Raw genomic sequence first — 14,207 nt, forward strand, 5'->3', positions numbered from 1 at the left:
TGATTCTGATATGTCAACATTTAAATTTAAGCTTGAACACCTCCGCGTGTTGCTCAGGGAGGTTTTAGCTGCTCTGAATGACTGTGATACAATTGCAGTGCCAGAGAAATTTTGTAGATTGGATAAATACTATGCAGTGCCGGTGTGCACTGATGTTTTTCCAATACCTAGAAGGTTTACAGAAATTATTACTAAGCAATGGGATAGACCAGGTGTGCCGTTCTCTCCCCCTCCTATTTTTAAGAAAATGTTTCCAATAGATGCCACCACACGGGACTTATGGCAAACGGTCCCTAAGGTGGAGGGAGCAGTTTCTACCCTAGCTAAGCGTACTACTATCCCTGTCGCGGACAGTTGTGCTTTCTCTGATCCAATGGATAAAAAGTTAGAGAGTTACCTTAAGAAAATGTTTGTTCAACAAGGTTTTATTCTACAGCCCCTTGCATGCATTGCCCCTGTCACTGCTGCTGCGGCTTTCTGGTTTGAGTCTCTGGAAGAGGCTTTACAGGTAGAGACCCCATTGGATGATATACTTGACAAGCTTAGAGCACTTAAGCTAGCCAATTCTTTTGTTTCTGATGCCATTGTTCATTTGACTAAACTAACGGCTAAGAATTCTGGTTTTGCTATTCAGGCGGGTAGGGCGCTATGGCTTAAATCATGGTCAGCTGACGTTACTTCAAAGTCTAAGCTGCTTAATATTCCCTTCAAGGGGCAAACCCTATTCAGGCCTGGTTTGAAGGAGATCATTTCTGATATCACTGGAGGAAAAGGTCATGCCCTTCCTCAGGATAGGTCCAAATCAAGGGCCAAACAGACTAATTTTCGTGTCTTTCAAAACTTCAAGGCGAGTGCGGCATCAACTTCCTCTAATACAAAACAAGGGAAATTTTGCCCAGTCCAAGTCGGTCTGGAGACCTAACCAGACCTGGAACAAAGGTAAGCAGGCCAAAAAGCCTGCTGCTGCCTCTAAGACGGCATGAAGGATTGGCCCCCTATCCGATAACGGATCTAGTAGGGGGCAGACTTTCGCTCTTCGCCCAGGCTTGGGCAAGAGATGTCCAGGATCCCTGGGCGTTGGAAATTGTATCCCAGGGATATCTTCTGGACTTGAGAGCTTCTCCAAAAGGGAGATTTCACCTTTCACAATTATCTGCAAACCAGATAAAGAGAGAGGCATTTTTACACTGTGTTCAAGACCTCCTAGTTATGGGAGTGATCCATCCAGTTCCAAAGGAGGAACAGGGACAGTGATTTTATTCAAATCTGTTTGTGGTTCTCAAAAAAGAGGGAACCTTCAGACCAATCTTAGATCTCAAGATCTTAAACAAATTCCTCAGGGTCCCATCATTCAAGATGGAGACTATTCGTACCATCCTACCTATGATCCAGGAGGGTCAATACATGACTACAGTGGATTTAAAGGATGCTTATCTTCACATTCCGATACACAAAGCAGTGGCCCCTTATTTAGACAACATTCTGATACAGGCGTCAAATTTCAAAATTGCCAAGTCTCATACGGACATAGTTCTGGCATTTCTGAGGTTGCATGGGTGGAAGGTGAACGAAGAAGAGTTCTCTATCCCCTCTCACAAGGGTCTCCTTTCTGGGAACTCTAATAGTTTCTGTAGAAATGAGAATTTACCTGACAGAGTCCAGGTTATCAAAACTTCTAAATTCCTGCCGTGTTCTTTATTCCACTTCTCGCCCTTCGGTGGCTCAGTGTATGGAAGTAATCGGCTTAATGGTAGCGGCAATGGACATAGTGCCGTTTGCCCGCCTACATCTCAGACCGCTGCAACTCTGCATGCTCAGTCAGTGGAATGGGGATTACACAGATTTGTCCCCTCTACTAAATCTGGATCAAGAGACCAGGGATTCTCTTCTCTGGTGGCTATCTCGGGTCCATCTGTCCAAAGGTATGACCTTTCGCAGGCCAGTTTTGGACAATTGTAACGACAGATGCCAGCCTTCTAGGTTGGGGGGCAGTCTGGAACTCCCTGAAGGCTCAGGGATCGTGGACTCAGGAGGAGACACTCCTTCCTATAAACATTCTGGAACTAAGAGCGATATTCAATGCTCTTCAGGCTTGGCCTCAGCTAGCGACAATGAGGTTCATCAGATTTCAGTCGGACAACATCACGACTGTGGCTTACATCAACCATCAAGGGGGAACAAGGAGTTCCCTAGTGATGTTGGAAGTCTCAAAGATAATTTGCTGGGCAGAGACTCACTCTTGCTACCTATCAGCTATCCATATCCCAGGTGTAGAGAACTGGGAGGCGGATTTTCTAAGTCGTCAGACTTTTCATCCGGGGCAGTGGGAACTCCATCCGGAGGTGTTTGCACAATTGATTCATCGTTGGGGCAAACCAGAACTGGATCTCATGGTGTCTCGCCAGAACGCCAAACTTCCTTGTTACGGATCCAGGTCCAGGGATCCCAAGGCGACGCCGATAGATTCTCTATCAGCACCTTGGTCCTTCAACCTGGCTTATGTGTTTCCACCGTTTCCTCTGCTCCCTCGTCTGATTGCCAAAATCAAGCAGTAGAGAGCATTTGTGATCTTGATTGCGCCTGCGTGGCCACGCAGGACTTGGTATGCAGATCTGGTGGACATGTCATTCTTTCCACCATGGACTCTGCCACTGAGACAGGACCTTCTACTTCAGGGTCCTTTCAACCATCCAAATCTAATTTCTCTGAGACTGCCTGGAGATTGAACGCTTGATTTTATCAAAGCGTGGCTTCTCCGAGTCAGTCATTGATACCTTGATTCAGGCACGAAAGCCTGTAACCAGGAAAATCTATCATAAGATATGGCGTAAATATCTTTATTGGTGTGAATCCAATGGTTACTTGTGGAGTAGAGTCAGGATTCCCAGGATATTATCTTTTCTCCAAGAAGGATTGGAAAAAGGATTGTCAGCTAGTTCTTTAAAGGGACAGATTTCTGCTCTGTCTATTCTTTTGCACAAGCGTCTGGCGGATGTTCCAGACGTTCAGGCATTTTGTCAGGCTTTAACTAGAATCAAGCCTGTGTTTAAACCTGTTGCTCCGCCATGGAGTTTAAATTTGATTCCTAAAGTTCTTCAAGGGGTTCCGTTTGAACCTCTTCATTCCATAGATTCTTAAATTCCATAGCTTTTATCTTGGAAGGTTCTATTTTTGGTAGCTATTTCCTCGGCTCGTAGAGTTTCCGAGTTATCTGCCTTACAATGTGATTCCCTTTATCTGATCTTCCATGCAGATAAGGTACTTTTGCGTACCAAACCTGGGTTTTTACCTAAGGTGGTATCTAATAAGAATATCAATCAGGAGATTGTTGTTCCTTCATTGTGTCCTAATCCTTCAAAGAAGGAACGTCTATTACACAATCTTGACGTGGTTCGTGCTTTAAAGTATTATTTACAAGCTACTAAGGATTTTCGTCAAACATCTGCTTTGTTTGTTGTTTTCTCTGGACAGAGGAGGGGCCAAAAGGCTTCGGCAACTTCTCTTTCTTTTTGGCTAAGGAGTATAATACGCTTAGCTTATGAGACTGCTGGCCAGCAGCCTCCTGAGAGGATTACAGCTCATTCTACTAGAGCTGTGGCTTCCACATGGGCCTTTAAAAATTAGGCTTCTGTTGAACAGATTTGCAAGGCGGCGACTTGGTCTTCGCTTCATACTTTTTCAAAATTCTTCAAATTTGATACTTTTGCTTCTTCGGAGGCTATTTTTGGGAGAAAGGTTTTACAGGCAGTGGTACCTTCCGTTTAAGTACCTGCCTTGTCCCTCCCTTCATCCATGTACTTTAGCTTTGGTATTGGTATCCCACAAGTAATGGATGATCCGTGGACTGGATACACCTTACAAGAGAAAACATAATTTATGCTTACCTGATAATTTATTTCTCTTGTGGTGTATCCAGTCCACGGCCCTGTCATTTTAAGGCAGGTAATTTTTAACTTTAAACTACAGTCACCACTGTACCCTATGGTTTCTCCTTTCTCTTGCTTGTCTTCGGTCGAATGACTGGATATGGCAGTTAGGGGAGGAGCTATATAGACAGCTCTGCTGTGGGTGTCCTCTTGCAACTTCCTGTTGGGAAGGAGAATATCCCACAAGTAATGGATGATCCGTGGACTGGATACACCACAAGAGAAATAAATTTATCAGGTAAGCATAAATTATGTTTTTGCCTCAGCTGAGGCTACTTTTGGGAGAAAGGTTCTTCAAGCAGTGGTGCCTTACATTTAGGTTCCCTGTCTTGTCCCTCCCGTATCATCTGTGTACTCTAGCTTGAGTATTGAATCCCATTAGTAATTAAGATGATCCGTGAACTCAGTGGGGCCCATTTATCAAAGGGCTTGCGGACCTGATCCGACACTGCGGATCAGGTCCGCAAGACCTCGCTAAATGCGGAGAGCAATACGCTCTCCACATTTAACATTGCACCAGCAGCTCACAAGAGCTGCTGGTGCAACGCCGCCCCCTGCTGACTCGCGGCCAATCGGCCGCCAGTAGGGAGCTGTCAATCAACCCGATCGTATTCGATCGGGTTGATTTCCGGCGGTTCCTGTCCGCCTGCTCAGAGCAGGCGGACAGGGTTATGAAGCAGCGGTCTTTAGACCGCTGCTTCATAACTTGTGTTTCTGGCGAGTCTGAAGACTCGCCAGAAACACGGCCCTTCAAGCTCCATACGGAGCTTGATAAATGGGCCTGAGTGTCTTAAAAAAGAAAAAATGCTTACCTGATGAATTAATTTCTTTTTTTACTCTTTCTACAAGGGTTTGGCACATTGAGTCCACAGCCCGCCCTGTTCTTATAGACAGGTTATGGTTTTTTTGTAAATTTCAGTCACTTCTGCACCTTGGCTTTTCCTTTCTCTTCCTAACTTTGGTCGAATGACTGGAGTGGGAGGGAAGGGAGGAACTATTTAACAGCTCTGCTGTGGTGCTCTTTGCCTCCTCCTGCTGACCAGGAGGTGACTATCCCATTAGTAATTAAGATGATCCGTGGACTCATCGTGTCAAAAAAGAAATACATTTATCAGGTAAGCATAAATTTTCTTTACACTAGACTTATCCATTCATGGAAATGTATAAATAGATTATTTTTCCATTTGATTTTTAAATTTTCTGCCTTCCCTTGCAATTATAACTTAACATTCTGGTTATGGAATGTAGTATATTTAGTATTTTAATGGCACATATCCATTTTTTATTTAAAAGAATTATAAAAACATAATTCCCTACTTAAATGTACAAGAACTTTAACATTAACGTGTGTGGGGGGGGGTTGAGTGACAGAAAGATGAAGCAAGTTGTGCCCATTATATCCATGAATCTGATGCCATGTTGAAAACAACCAAGCAATATATTTTTGCACTTCGTAATGTATTGGCCTTTGCTTGTGTGCTATTGTAAATTAGGAAACCATTTAAAAATCTTTGTTTTTTTTTACAGGAACTGGTAAAACCACCTTCATCAGAATGCTTGCTGGAAGGCTTAAACCAGATGAAGGAGGTAAGACGCCTAAAGAAAATAATGAAATATCAAGTAAAAAAAACTTATTATACTTTACTTTTTTCTTTTTTTTTTTGTGTCAGGTGATGTACCAGTTCTTAACGTCAGTTATAAACCGCAGAAAATCAGCCCTAAATCAACAGTAAGACTTTTCTTTATTAATGCTGTTTACCCTTGCAGATTTTGTTCACAGTATTAGGCACTGCTTGAAAGCATCTCTACAGTAGTTTTATCAACAGTTTAGTGCATTAAAGTTTGTTTAGACCATAATAAATAAATGCTTGGAATACTATAGAATATTGCTGTCATTTATGAATATACAGTGCGTTCAGAAAATATTCAGACCCCTTAGTTTTTTTTATATTTTATGTTGCAGTCTTAGTTTAAATTAAGAAAAAAAATGTATGCAGCAGAATACAGAGATATACTTAATGATAACCTGGTCCAGAGAGCTCAGGACCTCATTCTGGGCTTAAAGGTTCATCTTCCAACAGGACAATGACCCTAAGCATGCAGCCAAAACAACACAAAAGTGGCTTAGGGTCAAGTCTGAATGTCCTTGAGTAACCCAGCCACAGCCTCAGCTTGAACCCAATTGAACGTCCTGGGAGATACCTGAAAATGGCTATTCACCGACGGTCCCCATCCAACATTACAGAGCTTGAGAGGATCTCCAAAGAGTAGCAGAAAATCCCCAAATCCAGGTGCGCAAAGCTTGACGCATCATTCCTGAAAAGACTTGAGGCTGTAATCATTGCCAAAGGTGCTTTCAACTAAGTACTGAGTTAAGACTCTGAATACTTAAGTCAATGTGATATTTCAGTTTCTTCTTTTTAATACATTTGCAAAGTTATACAAAATCTGTTTTTTGCTTTGTCATTATGGGGTATAGAGTGTAGATTGATGTGAAAATATTTTTTAATTAAACCATTTTAGCATACGGCTGCAACATAACAATTTTTAAAAAATTAAGTGGTCTGAATGCACAAATTCATAGCCTATCAAATGTATAATGAATTAATTGTATGCATCCTAAATACAGATAAAGGAAAGTTTATTGTAAAACATGTACTTTTATAGGGATCTGTCCGCCAGCTCCTACATGAGAAAATTAGGGATGCCTACACACATCCTCAGTTTGTGACCGATGTGATGAAGCCAATGCAAATTGAAAGCATCATTGATCAAGAGGTAATATTTTTTTTTTTTTTCCCCCTCTTGATTTTCAGGAACCTTTGTATTATAAGTTTCTCAAAATGTGAAAATGTTGTCAATTATTTCAAAACAAAAATGTTTTTGATAATTTATATACATATTTAGGTTTCCATTTCTATTAGATATTTAACATTATTTCTCTTGTTAAGTGTATCCAGTCCACGGATCATCCATTACTTATGGGATATTAACTCCTCCCCAACAGGAAGTGCAAGAGGATTCACCCAGCAGAGCTGCTATATAGCTCCTCCCCTAACTGCCATTCCCAGTCATTCTCTTGCACCCAACGAATAGATAGGATGTGTGAGAGGACTGTGGTGATTATACTTAGTTTCATACCTTCAATCAAAAGTTTGTTATTTTATAATAGCACCGGAGTGTGTTATTCCTTCTCTGGTAGAATTTGAAGAAGAATCTACCTGAGTTTTTCTATGATTTTAGCCGGAGTAGTTAAGATCATATTGCTGTTTCTCGGCCATCTGAGGAGAGGTAAACTTCAGATCAGGGGACAGCGGGCAGATTAATCTGCAAAGAGGTATGTAGCAGCTTATTATTTTCTGACAATGGAATTGATGAGAAAATTCTGCCATACCGATATAATGTAAACTCAGCCTTAAATGCAGTAGCAGCAACTGGTATCAGGCTGTCATGTATGTATATTTTACACTTCAGTATTCTGGGGAATGGCACTTCACTGGAATTATACTGAATGCATAAAACTTTAGCCTAATTTGCAAGGACTAGCAACAGGCTTTTTAATAACACTCAATTTATTAATGTTAAATGTTTTTTGCTGGCATGTAAAATCGTTTAATTTTCTGAGGTACTGGGTGAAAAAATGTTTTGGGCACTATTTTTTTCCACTTGGCAGTCGTTTTATTTAATTTATGACAGTTTACTGATCTCTCTCACTGTTATGTGTGAGGGGGAGGGGCCTTTTTTGGTGCTTTTGCTACGCATCAAAAAATTCAGTCAGAAGTTTATTGTCTTCCCTGCATGATCCGGTTCATCTCTACAGAACTCAGGGGTCTTCAAAACTTGTTTTGAGGGAGGTAATCACTCACAGCAGAGCTGTGAGATTGTAGTTGACTGTGATAAAAAAACGTTTATTTCTTTCATGTAATTAGCAAGAGTCCATGAGCTAGTGACGTATGGGATATACATTCCTACCAGGAGGGGCAAAGTTTCCCAAACCTTAAAATGCCTATAAATACACCCCTCACCACACCCACAATTCAGTTTTACAAACTTTGCCTCCGATGGAGGTGGTGAAGTAAGTTTGTGCTAGATTCTACGTTGATATGCGCTCCGCAGCAAGTTGGAGCCCGGTTTTCCTCTCAGCGTGCAGTGAATGTCAGAGGGATGTGAGGAGAGTATTGCCTATTTGAATGCAGTGATCTCCTTCTACGGGGTCTATTTCATAGGTTCTCTGTTATCGGTCGTAGAGATTCATCTCTTACCTCCCTTTTCAGATCGACGATATACTCTTATATATACCATTACCTCTGTTGATTCTCGTTTCAGTACTGGTTTGGCTTTCTACAAACATGTAGATGAGTGTCCTGGGGTAAGTAAGTCTTATTTTCTGTGACACTCTAAGCTATGGTTGGGCACTTTGTTTATAAAGTTCTAAATATATGTATTCAAACATTTATTTGCCTTGACTCAGAATGTTCAACTTTCCTTATTTTTCAGACAGTCAGTTTCATATTTGGGATAATGCATTTGAATTAATCATTTTTTCTTACCTTCAAAATTTGACTCTTTTTTTCCTGTGGGCTGTTAGGCTCGCGGGGGCTGAAAATGCTTCATTTTATTGCGTCATTCTTGGCGCGGACTTTTTTGGCGCAAAAATTCTTTTCCGTTTCCGGCGTCATACGTGTCGCCGGAAGTTGCGTCATTTTTTGACGTTATTTTGCGCCAAAAATGTTGGCGTTCCGGATGTGGCGTCATTTTAGGCGCCAAATAATGTGGGCGTCTTATTTGGCGCTAAAAAATAAGGGCGTCGCTTTTGTCTCCACATTATTTAAGTCTTATTTTTTCAGTGCTTCTGGTTGCTAGAAGCTTGTTCTTTGGCATTTTTTCCCATTCCTGAAACTGTCATTTAAGGAATTTGATCAATTTTGCTTTATATGTTGTTTTTTTCTTTTACATATTGCAAGATGTCTCACGTTGCATCTGAGTCAGAAGATACTACAGGAAAATCGCTGTCTACTGCTGGAGCTACCAAGCTAAGTGTATCTGCTATAATTTTTGGTATCTGTTTCTCCAGCTGTTGTTTGTATTGCATGTCATGACAAACTTATTAATGCAGATAAAATTTCCTTTAGTACTGTTACATTACCTGTTGCTGTTCCGTCAACATCTAATTTTCAGAGTGTTCCTGATAAACATAAGAGATTTTATTTTTTAAATCCATTAAGAAGGCTATGTCTGTTATTTCTCCTTCTAGTTTACATAAAAGTCTTTTAAAACTTCTCTTTCTCCAACATAGGTGTGTCCGGTCCACGGCGTCATCCTTACTTGTGGGATATTCTCTTCCCCAACAGGAAATGGCAAAGAGCCCAGCAAAGCTGGTCACATGATCCCTCCTAGGCTCCGCCTACCCCAGTCATTCTCTTTGCCGTTGTACAGGCAACATCTCCACGGAGATGGCTTAGAGTTTTTTAGTGTTTAACTGTAGTTTTTATTATTCAATCAAGAGTTTGTTATTTTAAAATAGTGCTGGTATGTACTATTTACTCTGAAACAGAAAAGAGATGAAGATTTCTGTTTGTATGAGGAAAATGATTTTAGCAACCGTTACTAAAATCCATGGCTGTTCCACACAGGACTGTTGAGAGGAATTAACTTCAGTTGGGGGAACAGTGAGCAGTCTTTTGCTGCTTGAGGTATGACACATTCTAACAAGACGATGTAATGCTGGAAGCTGTCATTTTCCCTATGGGATCCGGTAAGCCATTTTTATTCAGACAGTAAATAAGGGCTTCACAAGGGCTTATTAAGACTGTGGACATTTTCTGGGCTAAATCGATTCATATATTACACATATTTAGCCTTGAGGAATCATTTAATCTGGGTATTTTTGTTAAATAATATCGGCAGGCACTGTTTTAGACACCTTATTCTCTAGGGGCTTTCCCTAATCATAGGCAGAGCCTCATTTTCGCGCCGGTATTGCGCACTTGTTTTTGAGAAGCATGACATGCAGTCGCATGTGTGAGGAGCTCTGATACATAGAAAAGACTTTCTGAAGGCATCATTTGGTATCGTATTCCCCTTTGGGCTTGGTTGGGTCTCAGCAAAGCAGATACCAGGGACTGTAAAGGGGTTAAAGTTAAAAACGGCTCCGGTTCCGTTATTTTAAGGGTTAAAGCTTCCAAATTTGGTGTGCAATACTTTTAAGGCTTTAAGACACTGTGGTGAAAATTTGGTGAATTTTGAACAATTCCTTCATACTTTTTCGCAATTGCAGTAATAAAGTGTGTTCAGTTTAGAATTTAAAGTGACAGTAACGGTTTTATTTTAAAACGTTTTTTGTACTTTGTTATCAAGTTTATGCCTGTTTAACATGTCTGAACTACCAGATAGACTGTGTTCTGAATGTGGGGAAGCCAAGGTTCCTTCTCATTTAAATAAATGTGATTTATGTGACACTGAAAATGATGCCCAAGATGATTCCTCAAGTGAGGGGAGTAAGCATGGTACTGCATCATTCCCTCCTTCGTCTACACGAGTCTTGCCCACTCAGGAGGCCCCTAGTACATCTAGCGCGCCAATACTCCTTACTATGCAACAATTAACGGCTGTAATGGATAATTCTATCAAAAACATTTTAGCCAAAATGCCCACTTATCAGCGTAAGCGCGACTGCTCTGTTTTAGATACTGAAGAGCATGAGGACGCTGATGATAATGGTTCTGAAATGCCCCTACACCAGTCTGAGGGGGCCAGGGAGGTTTTGTCTGAGGGAGAAATTTCAGATTCAGGGAAAATTTCTCAACAAGCTGAACCCGATGTGATTACATTTAAATTTAAGTTGGAACATCTCCGCGCTCTGCTTAAGGAGGTATTATCCACTCTGGATGATTGTGAGAATTTGATCATCCCAGAGAAACTATGTAAAATGGACAAGTTCTTAGAGGTCCCGGGGCTCCCAGAAGCTTTTCCTATACCCAAGCGGGTGGCGGACATTGTAAATAAAGAATGGGAAAGGCCCGGTATACCTTTCGTCCCTCCCCCCATATTTAAAAAATTGTTTCCTATGGTCGACCCTAGAAAGGACTTATGGCAGACTGTCCCCAAGGTCGAGGGAGCGGTTTCTACTTTAAACAAACGCACCACTATACCCATAGAAGATAGTTGTGCTTTCAAAGATCCTATGGATAAAAAATTAGAAGGTTTGCTTAAAAAGATGTTTGTTCAGCAAGGTTACCTTCTACAACCAATTTCATGCATTGTCCCTGTCACTACAGCCGCGTGTTTCTGGTTCGATGAGCTAGTAAAGGCGATCGATAGTGATTCTCCTCCTTATGAGGAGATTATGGACAGAATCCGTGCTCTCAAATTGGCTAATTCTTTCACCCTAGACGCCACTTTGCAATTGGCTAGGTTAGCGGCGAAGAATTCTGGGTTTGCTATTGTGGCGCGTAGAGCGCTTTGGTTGAAATCTTGGTCAGCGGATGCGTCTTCCAAGAACAAACTCCTTAACATTCCTTTCAAGGGGAAAACGTTGTTTGGCCCTGACTTGAAAGAGATTATCTCTGATATCACTGGGGGTAAGGGCCACGCCCTTCCTCAGGATAGGTCTTTCAAGGCCAAAAATAAACCTAATTTTCGTCCCTTTCGTAGAAACGGACCAGCCCCAAGTGCTACGTCCTCTAAGCAAGAGGGTAATACTTCTCAAGCCAAGCAAGGCTGGAACAAGGGAAAGCAGGCCAAGAAACCTGCTACCAAGACAGCATGAAATGTTGGCCCCCGATCCGGGACCGGATCTGGTGGGGGGCAGACTCTCTCTCTTCGCTCAGGCTTGGGCAAGAGATGTTCTGGATCCTTGGGCACTAGAAATAGTGTCCCAAGGTTATCTTCTGGAATTCAAGGGGCTTCCCCCAAGGGGGAGGTTCCACAGGTCTCAATTGTCTTCAGACCACATAAAGAGACAGGCATTCTTACATTGTGTAGAAGACCTGTTAAAAATGGGAGTGATTCATCCTGTTCCATTAGGAGAACAAGGGATGGGGTTCTACTCCAATCTGTTCATAGTTCCCAAAAAAGAGGGAACGTTCAGACCAATCTTAGATCTCAAGATCTTAAACAAGTTTCTTAAGGTTCCATCGTTCAAAATGGAAACCATTCGAACAATTCTTCCTTCCATCCAGGAAGGTCAATTCATGACCACGGTGGATTTAAAGGATGCGTATCTACATATTCCTATCCACAAGGAACATCATCGGTTCCTAAGGTTCGCATTCCTGGACAAGCATTACCAGTTCGTGGCGCTTCCTTTCGGATTAGCCACTGCTCCAAGGATTTTCACAAAGGTACTAGGGTCCCTTCTAGCGGTGCTAAGACCAAGGGGCATTGCAGTAGTACCTTACTTGGACGACATTCTGATTCAAGCGTCGTCCCTTCCTCAAGCAAAGGCTCACACGGACATAGTCCTGGCCTTTCTCAGATCTCACGGATGGAAAGTGAACGTGGAAAAGAGTTCTCTATCTCCGTCGACAAGGGTTCCCTTCTTGGGAACAATAATAGACTCCTTAGAAATGAGGATTTTTCTGACAGAGGCCAGAAAAACAAAACTTCTAAACTCTTGTCAAACACTTCATTCCGTTCCTCTTCCTTCCATAGCGCAGTGCATGGAAGTAATAGGTTTGATGGTAGCGGCAATGGACATAGTTCCTTTTGCGCGCATTCATCTAAGACCATTACAACTGTGCATGCTCAGTCAGTGGAATGGGGACTATACAGACTTGTCTCCGAAGATACAAGTAAATCAGAGGACCAGAGACTCACTCCGTTGGTGGCTGTCCCTGGACAACCTGTCACACGGGATGACCTTCCGCAGACCAGAGTGGGTCATTGTCACGACCGACGCCAGTCTGATGGGCTGGGGCGCGGTCTGGGGATCCCTGAAAGCTCAGGGTCTTTGGTCTCGGGAAGAATCTCTTCTACCGATAAATATTCTGGAACTGAGAGCGATATTCTATGCTCTCAAGGCTTGGCCTCAGCTAGCAAAGGCCAAGTTCATACGGTTTCAATCAGACAACATGACGACTGTTGCGTACATCAACCATCAGGGGGGAACAAGGAGTTCCCTGGCGATGGAAGAAGTGACCAAAATCATTCAATGGGCGGAGACTCACTCCTGCCACCTGTCTGCAATCCACATCCCAGGAGTGGAAAATTGGGAAGCGGATTTTCTGAGTCGTCAGACATTACATCCGGGGGAGTGGGAACTCCATCCGGAAATCTTTGCCCAAATTACTCAACTGTGGGGCATTCCAGACATGGATCTGATGGCCTCTCGTCAGAACTTCAAGGTTCCTTGCTACGGGTCCAGATCCAGGGATCCCAAGGCGACTCTAGTAGATGCACTAGTAGCACCTTGGACCTTCAAACTAGCTTATGTATTCCCGCCGTTTCCTCTCATCCCCAGGCTGGTAGCCAGGATCAATCAGGAGAGGGCGTCGGTGATCTTGATAGCTCCTGCGTGGCCACGCAGGACTTGGTATGCAGATCTGGTGAATATGTCATCGGCTCCACCATGGAAGCTACCTTTGAGACGAGACCTTCTTGTTCAAGGTCCGTTCGAACATCCGAATCTGGTCTCACTCCAGCTGACTGCTTGGAGATTGAACGCTTGATCTTATCAAAACGAGGGTTCTCAGATTCTGTTATTGATACTCTTGTTCAGGCCAGAAAGCCTGTAACTAGAAAAATTTACCACAAAATATGGAAAAAATATATCTGTTGGTGTGAATCTAAAGGATTCCCTTGGGACAAGGTAAAGATTCCTAAGATTCTATCCTTTCTTCAAGAAGGATTGGAGAAAGGATTATCTGCAAGTTCCTTGAAGGGACAGATTTCTGCCTTGTCTGTGTTACTTCACAAAAAACTGGCAGCTGTGCCAGATTTTCAAGCCTTTGTTCAGGCTCTGGTTAGAATCAAGCCTGTTTACAAACCTTTGACTCCTCCTTGGAGTCTCAACTTGGTTCTTTCAGTTCTTCAGGGGGTTCCGTTTGAACCCTTACATTCCGTTGATATTAAGTTATTATCTTGGAAAGTTTTGTTTTTGGTTGCAATTTCTTCTGCTAGAAGAGTTTCAGAATTATCTGCTCTGCAGTGTTCTCCTCCTTATCTGGTGTTCCATGCAGATAAGGTGGTTTTTCGTACTAAACCTGGTTTTCTTCCAAAAGTTGTTTCTAACAAAAACATTAACCAGGAGATAGTCGTACCTTCTTTGTGTCCGAAACCAGT

At 42.3% G+C, this 14,207-nt stretch overlaps 1 protein-coding gene across 1 annotated transcript in view; it reads left to right on the forward strand.

Annotated features, from left to right (window-relative positions):
- The window catches only part of ABCE1 (ATP binding cassette subfamily E member 1), a 114,983-nt gene that overhangs the window by 51,431 nt on the left and 49,345 nt on the right, over nt 1–14,207 (forward strand). The window contains exons 12-14 of the mRNA XM_053700213.1: nt 5,454–5,513; nt 5,597–5,655; nt 6,594–6,704. Of these exons, the coding sequence (XP_053556188.1) occupies nt 5,454–5,513; nt 5,597–5,655; nt 6,594–6,704 (230 nt within the window). The remainder of the gene's footprint in view (nt 1–5,453; nt 5,514–5,596; nt 5,656–6,593; nt 6,705–14,207) is intronic.

This window comes from Bombina bombina, chromosome 2, assembly GCF_027579735.1.
Source record: "Bombina bombina isolate aBomBom1 chromosome 2, aBomBom1.pri, whole genome shotgun sequence".
Taxonomy (NCBI): Eukaryota; Metazoa; Chordata; class Amphibia; order Anura; family Bombinatoridae; genus Bombina; species Bombina bombina.